General features: G+C 44.8%; 1 protein-coding gene across 5 annotated transcripts in view; it reads left to right on the forward strand.

Annotated features, from left to right (window-relative positions):
• The window catches only part of Invs (inversin), a 147,347-nt gene that overhangs the window by 113,600 nt on the left and 16,673 nt on the right, over positions 1-17,074 (forward strand). For all 5 annotated transcript variants that reach the window (XM_029476079.1, XM_029476082.1, XM_029476080.1 and 2 more), the window contains 4 exons: positions 262-417; positions 804-1,033; positions 5,486-5,592; positions 9,999-10,211. In XM_029476079.1, coding sequence (XP_029331939.1) covers positions 262-417; positions 804-1,033; positions 5,486-5,592; positions 9,999-10,211 — 706 coding nt within the window. The remainder of the gene's footprint in view (positions 1-261; positions 418-803; positions 1,034-5,485; positions 5,593-9,998; positions 10,212-17,074) is intronic.

Consider the following 17,074-nt stretch of genomic DNA (forward strand, 5'->3'; position numbering starts at 1 on the left):
CAATTGCAAATCAGAAGGAAAAGAAAATCTCTCGCACATCACTAAGGACAGCCAGAACTCAGCATTGGCCTCACCATCCACCCACACACCACACCAACCTGTGCATGGCCAGAGCTGGGGTCGGGGAGGGAGGAGGGGAGAAAAACTTGGGTTGCATTCAGCCACAGTGAGGTGGAAATCATAAGAGAAAGGAAAATATGCTTAAAATTAAAAGGTAAAGTTATTGTGAGAGCTTACCGGCGGCTTTGGCTTCTGTTTTAGCTTTACACGCTGCTGCCCTTTCTGGCCACGTCAGCACCGTGAAGTTATTATTGGACAATGATGCTCAAGTGGATGCCACTGACGTCATGAAACATACGCCACTGTTCCGAGCCTGTGAGATGGGACACAGAGATGTGATTCAGACGCTTATTAAAGGTGAGCTGGATCAGCGCCCCTATTGTGGCTCACACACAGGTAGGCACCGCAGCACACCCAGTGTGAATGCTTTCATTCACACACAGAGTCATGCATCAGAAAGTTCAGGAAGAGCGCCCACGTGGCACCAGGAGAAAACTGTCTTCACCAGTAGCCTCACCTGTCCATGAACATGTGATTCAGGTTACCCCTCTGCAGTCACAGAAAGAGAATGAGTTCCAACCTCTCCAAACCTTCAAGAGCCCTCTAAAGCTCTGGCACTGACCGTGTATATGCACAGAAGTATGGGGGGCTGGGGGACTTTTAGAGAGCACCGTTAGGTTTTTAAGCTTCTGCTCCTTCCAATAAATGCTGTCCACACTTTCACTGTAGTTTTGCTGTGCTAGGTGGAGCACGAGTAGATCTGGTTGACCAGGACGGACATTCGCTTCTACACTGGGCAGCGCTGGGGGGAAATGCTGACGTCTGCCAGATACTGATAGAAAATAAGATCAACCCAAACGTGCAGGATTATGCAGGAAGAACACCGCTTCAGTGTGCTGCATATGGAGGGTACATCAACTGTATGGCTGTGCTCATGGAGAACAATGCAGACCCCAACATCCAAGACAAAGAGGTAGAAACCCTAGGCTTTCTGTGCTACCAGCTCCATGGTATCCCTCTCTGTTATGAATGAAGTACAAAGGTTATCACTCGGAGAAAGATGATTTCCATTTGTCCATGTTCTCTTCTAGTGCTCATCTATATCTTTGTTATTTAATGTATGTATACACATACGTTAACATATTTAAAATGGCCTTTGTTCACTTAAAATTAGCACCAACATTTTCTCAATTGATAATCTTTCTCGTGATCACAACAATTTAATATCCTGAAATACCAAGAGCTTTATATTCAAGAATTATGTATTCCACCCTCACAGTGACCCAATGAAGTAGTTACTGCCATTATCCCACTTCACAGTGGAGGAAACTGGAACTTAAGTAGCTTCATTGACAACTCTGTAGTGACAGTACTTGGGAGTGGGAAGCCCTTAACTAAACTCTCGAGTTCAGTAATTAACTCACATACATGGACACGTCTCCACCTTCCAACCCTACCAGAATTATCTTCACAAATTACCTTTCTTCTTTTGGATTGTTCCCTTAGAATAATCCCTCTAAGGGGATTACTGAATCAAAGTAACAAATGCTATACAGTGTGATCGGCTGTAGGGTGCGTGCGTGTGTGTGCGTGTGTGTGTGTGTACTGCCAGAATCCTTGAAAGCATTAGCATTTCCTCCATACCTCCTCCTCTATGCGGTACCACTTCTCCTCCGTTTCCCTAGCACTACTTTTGGAGGGCTGCCTTACCTCTAAAAGCACTATCATAAGTCAGGTTCTCTAAGTCAGGAAATAGATTCTCTATTAACCATTGAGGAAGTGTCCACCAAGATTGCTCGGTTGTGTGTAAAAACAACATAATGAGAAGCTGGCAAGATGGCCAAGTGGGAAGGAGACAGCTGACTCCTGCAGCTGACTGCTGACCGCCTGCATGCTGGAGCAGGGGTGCATGCTGAATATATTAGGCATGCAGCATTTATAATTTCACATGTTTTTATGTTGTGCTAAATGGGCAGTTTCTTACATACTTTTTTATCAAGCAACTTTCCAGTTCTGTTCATTTTTATGTGTAGGGCTCTGGAATCATCTGTTTGAACCATCTAGGGTCTCTCAGGTAGTTCTGAAGGGAACTGGTGATGCTGGTTATCTTTACCTCATTCTGGTTTCTCAGCGATCTGGCTTCTAATACTTCACCACTGCATGGGATTTTATTTCTAGTTGCTTAGATCGCACTTAGATTTCTTTTTTTTTTTTTTTCGAGACAGGGTTTCTCTGTATAGCCCTGGCCGTCCTGGAACTCACTTTGTAGACCAGGCTGGCCTCGAACTCAGAAATCCGCCTGCCTCTGCCTCCCAAGTGCTGGGATTAAAGGCGTGCGCCACCACCGCCCGGCTGCACTTAGATTTCTATCAGAAAATCTTCTATCAGACATTCTTTGTGCATCTACCAACATGATTACATCCTTTTCTTCTTCTTTTCTCTTGATAAAGTGGATCAAGTTGTCTGAGTTTTGTTCAGATGTTAACCTGTCTCACACTTCTACAATGAGCCTCACTTACAGTGTAGTAGGTATTTTTATATGTGGAGGAATTTTATTTTCTGATATTTTAAAACCTTGTACTTGTGTTCATGGTAATCTCCCTTTCTTAGTGCTTGCCAGGCTTGAGTAGAAGGGGTTTCTAACCTTGTGAATAGAGCTAGAATGTACCCTTCTAGGGATCTGTGTAGGGTTGCCGTTGCTTCTTCCTCAAGCACATGGTAAGTAACATTTGCTGGTGACGTCCACTGGTTGTGAGGAGTTCCTTAGTGCGTAGTTTACTAATGAATGACCCAGCTCTTTAGTGGCTGCTAGACCATTCTGTTTCCTAATAATTTCTTTTCCACTTTGGTAAGTACACTTTATTGGGAACTTTTCCATCTTATTCAAAATTTCAGTTGTATTTATAAAAATTGGTCACATTTGCTCTTGTCTATATTATGTTTTAGGAGTTAAAGCTAATTCTCCATTAAGTGCATAGGTTGATAATATGTATTTTCTCTCTTTTTTTACGTTCAACCTGTCTTTTTCACCCTTCCAAGGACATCTGTCCTTGTTGACTTTCTGCATTTTGAGCACATCTGTTTTTTGAATGGTGTTTGCTCCCATCTTTATTTCCTGCTTCCTTGGGTCTGACTTACTCTTGGTTTGGTGGTCAGGGGCCGCCTTTTTAAGACACAGTCTCCTAGCCCCAACACTGGCCTTGAACTTAGAAATATAGCCACATGTGATGTTGAACTCCTGATCCTCATGCCCTCACCTCCTAAGTCCCAAGTACTAGGGTTGTAGGTGCTCCCTTTAAAACATTTTATCTTTTCTTTCAAAGACAGAGTATCACCATGTAGCTCTTCCTGGTACTTATTTACCCCAGGCTAGAGCTCCGCTGCAGCGTCTAGTTAAGGCCCGCCGTCGCCGTCACTTAGTTAGAATAGTTGCTTCTTTCTCCGTCTCTTTATTTGCAAGGCTGCACATTATTGGGAGTCTATTGCTTATTTTCCAACCACCTGGACATGTCCTTATTTCATAATCTTAACTTAATAGATTAGTTACCTGCTGCTCCTGTGATAAATTAGCACAAACATCCAACACAAATTAGTTATGTCACAGGCGTCTCACTGGGCGAAGAAACCAGAGTGCAGCGGGGCTGCCTTGTTTCAGAGACCTTGAGGAGAAGCAGGGTTTCTGTTCTGTTTTTGTTTGTTTGTTTGTTTGTTTGTTTCATTTAGCTTTGTTTTTTAACATTTCCAGCATTTAGAGGGTGCTTGACTCATGGCCATCCTCCATTGTCAGAGCTGGCCGGTGCTAGCTGAGTCACTGATACCGGCTCCCCAGCCCTTTTTCCCTTGGAAAGACCCACACAATAATCCAGGATCCCCATTTCAGGACAGCTGCTTTTCCGTGTAGCATCACAAGTCAGGGATTCGAGAAGTTACAATAGAGACATCTTTCCAGGGAAGGATATTGTTCTTCTAAGACTTTCTTTATGATCCAGCATATGGCTGATTTTGGTAGAGACTCAATATATAACTAAGGAGAATTCCAATTCAGTCATGGTTTAATGCAATGTTTCATGTCTATATACCAATCTTCAAGTTGTGTTTCATATTTCTTCTATATCATTAGTGTCCTCTTACATGTTTCTAACATCAACCATTATAAAATAAAGCAACTTAAAATCTAACACTATAAAAATTAATAAAATTTTAAAACTATTTTTCAAAATTTACCACCGTGATTTTGGCTCTAATTCCCTTTAATCCAGTTCATATGTCTGATATGTTTAGAATCTGATTAGATGTATATACATATTTAGGCTTGGGATAGCTTCCTCTCTGACACCTTCAACACTATAAATACCTTATTTCTTTTCTTCACTGTTTCATGTCTTCTTTAGCTTTCCTTTTTGGTTTACATTTAATTATTTATGTTTGTGTGCACATGCATACATGAATATGCACACACACACACATACACACACATACACGCCTGGCTCCATGATCTTAAGATCAAACTCAAGTCATCAGGCTTGGTGGCAAGCAACTTTTTAAAAAATCTTTTGTGACATTGAAAATCTTAAATATAGGCTATTCGTATTAGTCAGGGTTCTCTAGAGGAACAGAACTGATGAAATGAATATATATCCATATATGTGAATGCATTTGTATATGTGAATATATTCATTTATTCATTCAATTTTCCATACACACATATACATATATGGGATTTATTAAAGTGGCTTACTGGCTGTGGTTCAGCTACTCCAACAATAGCTACCTATCAATAGAAAGTTCCAGAATCAAGTAGTTGTTCAGTCCACAAGGTTGGATGTCTCAGCTAGTCTTCAGTGTACACCAGACTCTTGAAGAAGTAGACTCTAATTCCAGTAATAGAATGAACTTGCCAGTGGGATTAAGGCAAGCAGACAGAGAGTAAGTTTCCTTCTTTGTCCTTTATACAGGCTACCAGCAGAAGTAGTGGCCCAGATTTAAGGTGGATCCTCCCACTTCAAATGATTACCACGAATCCCTCACAGTACCTAGCCACTTATGTTTATGTTAATTACAGATATAGTCAAGTTGTTAACCAAGAATAACAATTACACCATTTATTTTATTGAATTTGACTTAAATTGAGTTTGCCTCCTGCTTTCTGGTAGTGAAAGTCAAGATTTGCACTGTTGGTTGGAATGTCCCACGAGCAATGTCAAATCTTCCTCAGCTCTCATCATGGGCAGTGCACGATGCCCTCTCACCAGCATGCTAATTGTGATTACTCTAGTTAAGAGCCACCTGTTTTCTCTGTTGTATACTTCATAGCATTCCTTCCTTATTGTTGATCAATCCGAGGAGAAATTATTTCTTCTGAGTTATTATAGCCACGTGTCTGAACCTGCTTACCCCAGTACAGTTGACTTGTTCATGCTTGCAGGGACGAACAGCTTTGCACTGGTCCTGTAATAATGGCTACCTTGATGCCATTAAACTACTGCTAGATTTTGCTGCTTTCCCTAATCAGATGGAGAACAATGAGGAGAGGTAAGTCTTTGACGGGGAGAGGGAGTGAGTATAGTGTTGTTCGGCTTACATCCTTCCTTTCAGATGGAAAAAATCTCAAGTTGAGCTATTGGTTCAGAAATAGCAAGTATACTCACAGGCAAATACTGTAGCAAGCAATCCTGAGCCAGAGGAAAGAGCCAAATTTTCCTCCCGAGTTCGTTCGCTTAGAACCATGGGAGTTTTGCACCTGCTCAGAACTTTTGAGTACTACTTACCGCATGTTCGCATCTGCAGGCAGGGAAAAGGACCCTCTTCAAGCTTGTACTTAACATATGGCCAGTGAAACTGTGACTGGCCAGGCCGAGAAATTCATCATGTCAGCAGAGTGAGTTATATATGCGGTTGTTTCTATTACTGGTAAGGATATAACTAGTTAGTGAACAAAAGGCGGCCATCGAGTGTCTGAAAACATGGGGAGGCTGAGATGAAAGCTGAACAGCTATAAATATCCATATCCATTGCCTTCTTCAAGCATGATTCACGGCGATAGGCTCGGGTCGTCACCCGAAGACTCAGTCCTGGTTGGGAGTGTAGCTCAGTTTCCGGTGCTTGGGTCCACCCCCAGCATGGCTAGAAACGGACAGTGCTCAGTGGTGTCTAAGCAGAAGAGACTCTGTGGCTCTTGGATCTGGGAACTGTAGGTAATAACTAAGTCTATGGCCAGACTTCACACCCTCTTCCAGAGTCTGTCTCTGTTACAGAAAAAAACTGAAAGGGCTTCTTTTTAAGCTCCAAATGAAAAACAGAAGGGAAAGATAAGAATCTCCTAAATTAGTGATTTCTTTAAAGAACTTCTAGGCCAAAAGGATGGCTCTGTAGATAAAAGCACTTACTACACAAGCCTGATGGCCTGAGCTCTGTCCCCAGAGCCTGTGGTAGGAGAGAACCAACTCCTGAAGGCTGTTCTCGGATCTCCGTGTACCATGGCACTTGCTCACCCACATTCTCACACACACACACACACACACACACACACACACACACACACACACGCCCCACAGCATATCATCGTCAATCAATAATTAAGAAGGAGGATTTACTATAACAGTGTTACTTCCTAGCTGCTCTCTTTGTAAAGAAACAATGGAAAAATGGAGGGAGTGGTGGCCTGCTTCTGTTTCCATAGAAGTGCACATGGATGTACACATGTAAGAAGCTGGCATTGCTGCTTATGCTTATTGACATTCTGGCTTGGGCATTCTGCTGAGCCCATCAGCCTGTCCCCATGTGGCAGGTCCAATTGTATGTTATCTCTCATCAGTGTCTACATTGTTTCTTGGCTGGTTACCATCAATATAGTGCTAATTTATACTTCTTGTGCATAGACATTAACCAAGTGATGTACCTCAAATAGACATCATTTCTGCCAACTTCTTCTGGCTCTCAGTCAATAGCTATCTGACAGCCACTCTCTCATGTCAATGGGAATATTCACAGGGCTTTGAACGTTTCTAAATGGAATGTGGGATGGAATAATAAGGACAACACAGTTGCTGAAACACTAGATATAAACGTCAGCCTTAAAACCTGGCTAGATATTTACATTCTATCTGTTTGAAGCTAAGATCGATTGAATCAAAAATCTTAATTGGAGGAGTTATGCATTATATTTTACTAAGAAATCACTGCTATATTTTTGTTAGCATATCCTTGTGGCTGTGCCTGTGTTATGTGTAGATGAATGCTGAGACACAGAGAGATGGACTGACAGGACTCGACAATTTGCTTTAAAATATTTCCACAAAAATTCAAAGGAAAAAATTAAAAGGAATACACATAGCAACAAAACCTTACTAAATACACATATTGTATGCAAATTGATCTCACAATCACTTCTGTTCTACCAGAATGTATTCAAGAGTTGATAGAAAAGGAGGTTATATTAAACTGGGAGCTACTTGCAATCAATTATAGTCTACATTCTGTACAAACTGGTTGCGTAATTGTCAACCCGTTGCTTAACTTTCCTGGGTCTCATTTATTTATGAAATGAAGGTGTTGCATTTAGTGACTTGTAAAGATCACATTGCTGCCCTGTGCTCAGCGGCTCTCTGATCATCTCATTAGTGGATGTGCAGCCAGAAGAGGCGCTGTCCAATTCTTAATCCTTCGAAACTCACAAAATAACATCTACTTACAAGTATCATTTGAGGCTACTTATTTATGGTCCTCTCTTCCCCTAACAGTAGTGATGTGTCCTGAGTTGAGGTGTTCTGAAATGACCAGGTTTTTTTTTTTCAGCTATTGGGGTTTCCGTGAGGAAACTATTCATGATCTGTTAGTCACCCAACACAGTCTCTGAATTCAGTCTCCTTCTTGAAGCAAGCAAGCCACCCTTGTTCTGAAAACCTCTTCCTTTTATGCCTTCTGTAACTATTGGGTATGGTTTGCAGAGAGACTTGCTTTTCAGTAGCCATTATGAGGTCTTCTGAGTCTAACCTTGCATTCTTACATCCATCTCCTTTTCCCACTGTGCGTGGTGATCCATGGTTGTGTGGACCACCTCCATCACCCTGCAGATGTGCCTCGGTGTGCAGTTGTCACTGGGTAAACATGAGTTTGGGTCCTATGGAAATGTTGGCGGCAGGCACCTGCAGCATCATAACCCCTGCTGCAGTGTGGGTCCTGTGCTCATAGATAGACAGGGACTGCTGCGTGCTGGGCATGGGGCAAGTCCTTTCCATCCACCTCCCACTTTCCCCATTCACTTTAACACAGACAGCTAAGACCCCAAAAGATCAAGTCTGATTGGAAGTGGCATTACTGCCACCACTGGGAGAATATTTTTATTTCAGTTTTTATACTTTAATCCCATTCCAAGTCTTAAAATATATATGTACCATTTAAATGATGTTTTCCCCTATAAATTGTTTTATTATTTAGTCTCACTTACTGGTCTTTTTTATGATTTTTAAGTTCCATCTCACTTTTTCAGAAATAACCTCCTGTTTACTATTTCTCCAATCTTCCATGAAATCTTCCAGTCCCTGCGTGGTCTCTTTTCTTATATGTAGCTCTTTGCTCCATCTGGACTAGTTCAGTTTATGATGCAATATGCAAGACTCTGTAGCTGGGCGTGGCTGCACATATCTTTAGTTGTTTTGTCTTAGTTAGGGTTTTACTGCTATTAACAGACACCATGACCAAGGCAATTCTTTTTTTGTTTGTTTTGTTTTGTTTTTTTGTGGTTTTTCGAGACAGGGTTTCTCTGTGTAGCCCTGACTCCATAAACCAGGCTGACCTCGAACTCAGAAATCTGCCTGCCCCTGCCTCCCAAGTGCTGGGATTAAAGGTGTGCGCCACCACTGCCCGGCTCCAAGGCAACTCTTATAAGGGCAACAAATGTTGGGACTGGCTTACAGGTTCAGGGGTTCAGTCTGTTATCAAGGCAGGAGCATGACAGTATCCAGGCAGACATGGTGCTGGAGGAGCGGAGAGTTCTACATCTTCATTTGCAGGCTGTTAGGGGAAGACTGACTTCCAGGGAACTAGGACTAGGGTATTAAAGCCCATGCCCACAGTGACATACCTACTCCAACAGGTGCAAGCATCCACAAACCATCACAGGCTACATAGAGAAATCCTGCTTCAAAAACAAGTAAACAAAAAAGTCTCTTTTACCCAGGTGGCTACCAACACCATTCAGTCCACAATTCAGCTCCCATGCAGTGACTTGTAGTAGGGACCCTCTGTGTCATGGAGTCAGTCTCCCCTATCTGAAAACAGGCTTCTTTTTGTAAGCATTAATTATAGTAGTTACAGAAAAGTAATTTGGAGAATGTTTTCAGACAGATGTAGGGAATCACTTGGCACAAGACAAGAAGAGAACTGTTTATGTGTTCCCATAGCTGCTACCTCAATGCTTCTCAACCTATGGGTCTCTACCCTTTTTGGGCCAAACAACCCTTTTACAGGGGTTGCATAGCAGATATCCTGTATATCCTCTATTTACACTGTGATTCACAATAGTAGCAAAATTACAGTTAATGAGGTAGCATCAGAACGAAGTTCATGGTTGGGGTCACCACAACTTGAGGAACTGTACTAGAGGGTCACAATATGAGGAAGGTTGAGAACCACTGCTCTAACTTGTGAGCCAGCTCCAAGAGCTCAGCCGCACAAAGGAATCTGCAACCTTCCTGTTTTGTATTCCTTAGAGAAAGAAGGTGAACAGATCAGACTTCGCCTGGGAAATAGCCAGTGGTAAAATGAGGGGTTTCTGTCTGCAGCACTGGCTGTCCTGGAACTCACTCTGTAGGCTGGTGGAACTAAAGGTGTGTGGCGCCACCTCCTGGCTGAGTAAGGGTACTGCTAGGTGCTAATATGTCAGCTCTACTGTGCCTTGAATCACAATCCATTCCAAAACAGTCTTCCTTTAACTTTAGGTACACGCCCCTTGATTATGCATTGCTTGGTGAGCGCCATGAGGTGATCCAGTTCATGCTGGAACATGGTGCCCTGTCCATCGCAGCTATACAAGACATCGCTGCCTTCAAAATCCAAGCAGTCTACAAAGGATACAAGGTCAGAAAAGCCTTCCGAGACCGGAAGAACCTCCTCATGAAGCATGAACAGCTGAGGAAAGACGCTGCAGCTAAGTAAGTGTGAGCCGCCGAGATCGCTCGCTCTAAGCTGAGAAGGGAAGCTGGGTGGGCGTGGGAGGGAGGGGCCAGAGCTCGGAATGGACCAAAGCTCTCACCCTCTTGCTCTGCCCTCCCTCTATCTTCAGAGGACTTAAGGAAGGACAACCCAGCAACGAGTAGTCTACCAATAGATAACTCATCTTCTTGCCCCTCCTGGCATGTGGGCAAGTAAGTGTGTGTGTGTGTGTGTCTCTGTGTGTGTGTCTGTGTGTTCGTGCTCATGCGCTGATTGACAGGTGTGTAATGTAGCATGTGCTGTCTCTCCTCCCCACCCCTAGTCTCCTTATGTAGAATAGGTAGGCCTTGAACTCACAGAGAACCGCCTGCCTCTGCCTCGGGTGTGCCCGTGCTGCTTGTTTTTTAACATAAAACACACAATGATGGATTGAGACGGCAGTACAGCAGGGGCACCCTAACAATAGAGTAAGGGAATGCTACAAGCAGTGCGCTAGCGTTCGCTCTCAAAATAGCCTGTGCGCTGTTTTCAAACCTTTCATCTGAGGAAAGCCCTTTTTGACAGATCTGAATTTTTGGCATTTCTGCTCCTGTACTTCAAAGGCATTGTTAAGTGTGAAGGTTGTTTGAACACAGCACTGTTGCGCCACAGCTGTGATCCTCAAAATGACATTGCTCCGAATGGCTCAACATTTAAAACTGGTTATTCCTAGAGTTTTCTATTTACTATTTTAGACCCAGGTTCACAATGGGAAACAGAAACTAAAGAAAATACAAGTGTACCGCGGGCTGCTGCATTTCCTCCTGCTGATGATTCCATATACCTCAGCTAATGTCAGAATCCTTCAGAATCCACTCAGCTCTCCAGAGGCTGCGAGGCTGACATTGTAAGGGGCATATTCACCAAAACCCATTCTGCATCATTGGTACAGACAGGAGATGAACTCTTCCCTCTCCCTGGGTTCCCAGCAGAGTGAGAGAAGTAGGAGAGTAGGAAGACTGGATGCACAGCCAGCCTGTGAGATTTACTGTGATGGCCTGATCAAAGACAGTGTCCCTCTCTGGGAGACTGCCTGATCTGGGGGCACTCTTCAGGTCTGTGGAGACTCCCAAGTCTGCACCGGAAGCGCCTTCGTCTCCCAAAGGGACCACAAGTTTGGATGAACATACCGTTGAGTTAGTGCAGAGCTGGAGCCTGAGAACTGACTTGGGACATGTCCTGTACTTGTCACAGGATGGGGCTACACCATCTGCACCCTGAAGCTTCTATTGTAGTCAGAATAAGCACAGTGTAATTTACCTGCCAGAGCACAGAGTGGAGATCGGGCTTAGGCAGAACTTGTTTATGTCAATCGCTTGTCTTCCTGGGAGCCTCCCGTTTACAGGATTTTACTTTACTCTCATCTCTCTTACCCTTCCTTCCTCTGCCTTGGGAGTTACACTGTCTCCACAGTGAGCTCACCCTACTCTTCAGACCTCTACATGTGCTATTCTGTTTCCTACGGGAAGTGTACCCAGTCTTAAAAATTAAACTAGAGCCAGCACACAGGCGCATATGGAGTTCAGCTCCTCTGGAGGGATGCAGAAGGGCCACATGAGCCCAGGGCTCTTGCCCTAGCCCTCGACCCCTCTGGGCGGTCCTTGGGGATAGGGAATGAGATGGGGAGTCAACAGCACAGACTCTGGGAGTCAGGTGAGCTTGCAGAAGCAGACAAATTTTTGTGGGGTTGGGGCGTGCCTTGATACCCCCACCTGTGCCCCACTGGTCCACGACATCTTTCTTCCTGTCGCTGGCACCATCTGATTCGCTGGCCAGGTCATGGGCTCTGTTGTCATTTGTCTCCATGTGCCAGGCAGATCTTAAGGTTGTAAGATGTGTGTGTCATTATGGGCCGCCAGTCAAGATACGCTGACTCGTTCCTCCTACACAGGGCTTCAAGACCTGTGCAAGCAACATAGCTAGAGACCCTGACTCAAAAAAAAAATTACTATTACTTTTAATTAGGTCATCTCTCTAGAAAACCTCTTACTCAATCTCCCACCATAACCTCCTGGAACTCTGATCCCTATATCTTCAGCTGCCCCCACCCCCCCGGCATTTGTACTTTACCAACCTATGGTCAGATGCCAACACATTGGAACACGGGAACACCACATCTATATTCTTGAATCCCAGTATTGTCTCCAGGCCTCTTCTTGTCTCGACACCCACACAACTTCAGACTTGATAGTCAGCCATCTCAAACTTTCTGTCCTTCCTTACTCACCCCACTGAGAGACTTGCTCTTCCTTCTGGCTAGTATGAGACTGAGATAGCCTTGTAAATTTACACAAGTAAGCCCAGGCTGGCTGCCCAGTTCAAGCTGAAGTCCTCTCTATAAGGAGTTCTGTGTCCTCAAATCAAATGATGGGGAATTTGGTCTTTCCAAAGAAAGCGCATTCCATCAGTGGAGGTTTCTGACGCTGCTTCTCTTTTTTGTTAAGTCATACTTAATTACATGTATGTGTGTGTGCCTGTGTCTGAATGTGTGCATGTGAGTGCAAGTGCCTATGGAGACCAGAGAGGCCTAGGAGCCCCGGAGGTTTGGAGTTAACAGGCAGTTGTAAGGCTGCCTGATTGGATGCTGGGAGCCAAACTCAGGTCCTCTAAAGAGCAGGACATGCTTGTAGCTGCTGACCCATCTCTCTAGCCCCTAGAGGGATTTTCCTTGGATCTACTCCTGAAAGCCAAGACAGAAATCGACATATTTTCTCACAAACCAACTCTGAGGGGTGCTCATGAGACTCCCATTTGTACCACAGACATCCTTTGGTTTCAGACTAGAGCTTGTTTCGGCCTGCTCCCCTGAACATCCCCAGTCCTTCAGGGCTGAGCATTTCACTGTCTTACTCAAAGTCATCTAAGCACAAGGAGCTACTTCTGTGGCCTCCTTTGTGCAACCTAACTCCTCAGAACCTCCATCTCCCACCAGAGAATAAAGTTTCCTTAATCAGATGGCCTTCAAGGTTCTAGGAATGCCCTATGGCCATCTACAGATTTTCATAAGTCAAGAGCATGTATCCATTTTATCAAAAGAGGAGCTACAGTTTGTTTGTTTTTTTTTAAATTCTCGTTATCAAAGAGCCACAAAAGGATTTTCTTGTAACTGGACTGAATGATTTCTGAGGTCCTTCCAGCACTAACATTCTATAAGCCAGAGGTCCCAGACACACATTTTCTTATTCCTGGGGAGGAAGTTAAAGACCAAATACTACTCTACCTGTTACTTGGAGACAATGAAGAGATAGAATCTGACAGATGCTGGAAACCAAGCAACAGGAAAGGTTACAGCCAAGCCTGCTCCATCTCAAGCAGTAATCAGCTCCTCTCACCAGAAACATTCCAGCAGGAACTCAGCTGTCATCTCTACAGGGCATTATCAGAGGGAATTTAAAATCACAGAGAGCTCTGGCCTCTGAAATGTCTTCTAAGTCAAAGACCAGGTGAGAGCTGGGTTGTAAGTCTTTGCTTATGGTCTTCCCCCTACCCCTCCCTTGCCTGGAATAACCTCTTCCTTCCCTCCGCTCCTGTTTTGACATTCTTCATAAGGAGTCCTTTCCTCTCTGTCTAATTAGTGTCTGCCTCCTGCATCCCCTGTCTCTGTGTAGACACCACAGACATGGCACTCATCCCATCCGGATCCCCCTCCCTGTCTGCAGGAGGGTGTGGATCTGCTTCCCAGACTTAACCATCAGCTCCTTAAGAGCAGGGACTGTGGATCGTGTCATATCTCCAGTACCCTACAGAGTGTGGTGTATGGTAAGAATTCAATAAATAGACATTCAGTGACTGCCTCTGCAGTGGTTCTGAGACCTCTTCCTAGAGGTCATTTGGCACTCTATAGAAGTGTACAGTCAGGGCTGGAGAGATGGCTCAGCGGTTAGGAGCACTGACTGCTCTTCCAAAGGTCCTGAGTTCAAATCCCAGCAACTACATGGTGGCTCACAGCCATCTGTAGTGAGATCTCTTCTGGAGTGTCTGAAGACAGCTATAGTGTACTTACATACAATAAATAAATCTTTAAAAAAAAAAAGAAGTGTACAGTCTTTTCCCCCCATATGCTGTGTGTGCATGGTATGTGTGTGTAGGTGCAAACACCTTGGCACATATGTGGAGGTCAGAGGGTAACTCTGTGGGGTCAGTCATGTCTTCCTACCTTCATGTGGGTCTGTGGCACTCACCTCAGGGGACCAGGCTTACATAGCATGCACCTCTACCCACTGAGCTATGTGACATGACGTTGTCAGACACACGTGTGTCTGACCATATTCATAGCCATCTTTGGACAAGCCCAGTGGCTACACATTGGACATGCCTTCTATGCCTTAATTTCTCCCTTTGTCAAATGGAAGCACCGGGCTGTCAATTAGTTACTCCTGCGCTGCTGTTCCCAAAATGACTGACAGAAACAACTTAAAGGAAGAAAGCTTTCGGCTCATGGTTTCTGTGGTCCCTATCCTTCCTGGAGGGGAAATGGTAGCACACAGCACCTCATGTTGTGGTAGCCAAAGAGCAAGGGAAGAGAACAGGAAGGGGCAAAGCAAAATATAGCTTCAGAAGCCCACCTCCAGTGACCTCCTTCCTCCCGCCAGGCCCCACCTCTGCCTCTCACCTCTTATAGTAAGATCACCAAGAGATTTAGCCATTCCTTACTAGAGGCCTCACGATCTGTCTCTCAAAACCTCCATCATAGACAAACTCTGCTGATGCTTTATTGAGCTGAGTATTTTTAATCTAGTCCAGCTGAGAGTCTGCATGGACTATCACAGAGCAGACACTCTCGGGCGTTTCCCTCCGCCATCTGTGTGTCTCTGTGACACTGTAACTTGCTTGTCCTTCTCAAGGCAGCCCATGCATTCACACACCCCTTATCCTCACAGTGTCCTGGGTGCTTATGTATTTGTGCATTTGGATCTCCAGCCCCTGCCTGTTAATCACGAGCAAATCAGTCCCTGACAGGTTTAAAGAGCAACAAGACGTGTGCCTGTGATGTGCTGGAAGATGGAAGTTGTCATTTCTTCCCCTTCGAGACCCAGGTGCTGACAAGTCTTAACCCCTGCCAGATCCAAGGGGACCAGGGAGGGCAAGGATTCCATACCTTTGTTATCTGTGACACCTGGAAGGTTTAATTTTTTTAAAAAAGCATCATTTGTTAACAAAAGTTGATATTCTTGCACCTGAGGCTGAGTTAAATCTTTACCCTCATGAATATGTCATGTCTTCTAGTTCTGGTTATTTCTACAAAAATAAAAATGAAGCACATCTCTTCTCCAAAGAAGTCTCCAGAAAGCAGCCTTTGTCAGGCTACCTGCCATTTTATCAATGTAACTGACCTTACTGGAGGCCCAGGACAGTCTGTGGTAACAGAGCTTGGCTGCACTGTGGCTTCTTAAATTAAGTAGAGATATTTGGTTTCTTAAAAGAAATAAACGACTGCTCAAAAAGTAAAATCTTACCTATCAATTGTGAGGCCCTCTTATTGTCATGAAGATCCATGGCGATGCCATACTCTGTCTGTGGAGATATCCGGCACCATTCCCTTAAAGACACGCAGTTCATGTGCACCGTATGAGAGCAAGGCTCCCTCTCCCTGCCTCCATCATTTAGCAGAACTGTAGCCACCCAGATGTCTCCACCTTCTGAAGGGTAACCCAGGTCCCAGACTGTCCACTCGATAGCCCCTGTCAATCACCTTGAGTGGCATTTACTAGCACCTGTGTGGACCCCAGCCCTCAGTTATGACTGCTGCAAGCTAATCTACAGCAGCAGTAGAGCGCATTCAAGAATCAGCAATTGGGGCTGGTGAGATGGCTCAGTGGGTAAGAGCACCCGACTGCTCTTCCGAAGGTCCAGAGTTCAAATCCCAGCAACCACATGGTGGCTCATAACCATCCGCAACGAGATCTGGCGCCCTCTTCTGGAGTGTCTGAAGACAGCTACAGTGTACTTACATANAANAAANAAANAAAATCTTTAAAAAAAAAAAAAAAAAGAATCAGCAATTGGCAGAGGTATAGCAAGACCAGAGCCCATCAAAACAGGACTTACCCCAACCTACCTGACTGTGTTGTCTGTGACGAGACCCCGGGGGCTCCCAATTAGAGGCATTCCACACAGAAGAGGAGTTCAGCAGGTTTCCAAACACCCCATCTCTTGACCTCTCCCTCACCACTCCACTTTTAATGGACTTGCAAGTAGTGAGCAGATTGTCTCGCTGAGTGTGAGGCGTGGTCTAATCCGGAAAGATGATACACTTTGGTGTCAGCACAGCAGGCCATGCTGGCTCCTCTCGCTCTGCACACCAGGCACCTGCTCACCTTAGCACTAGAAGCTAGGACAAGAGATTCCTCCACACAGCATAAACTCAGCAGTTTTATGTAGGCACTCTACTATAACATCTCTCCCTCCTATGATAGGCTAGGTTTCTGTTCTCTTAGCTGTCCCTTCCTGGGCAGAAAATTCCACCCAAGGTGGCCCTGAGGCCTACAGTCTTCATTCTGTCCTCAGTGCCCATAGAAAAGAGCCTCAGAAAATGTTAGGGTCTTCCTTCTTCTTTCCCTTGGGATCCCTACAATTGCTTGCACTGATGAAATAGGTCCTGTCCACAGCCCCTCTCTGTTCCTGGCATAAGCCAGCTCTCTGCGACTGTTGGCTGACTTGCCCTTCCCAGCCTCTCCTGCTACATACGCTTCTTCATACTGTTGCCCACAGGCTGAGCTGAGCCACTGGTGCACCGCTGGTGGCTGGCCTTTGAAGATCTGCACAGAGGCCTCACTTGCAAAGGGTTTCTGCTTGGCTCCTTGGCTGGAGCTGCGAGGTGTCT

The sequence above is a fragment of the Mus caroli genome, chromosome 4 (genome assembly GCF_900094665.2).
Source record: "Mus caroli chromosome 4, CAROLI_EIJ_v1.1, whole genome shotgun sequence".
NCBI classification, from domain to species: domain Eukaryota; kingdom Metazoa; phylum Chordata; class Mammalia; order Rodentia; family Muridae; genus Mus; species Mus caroli.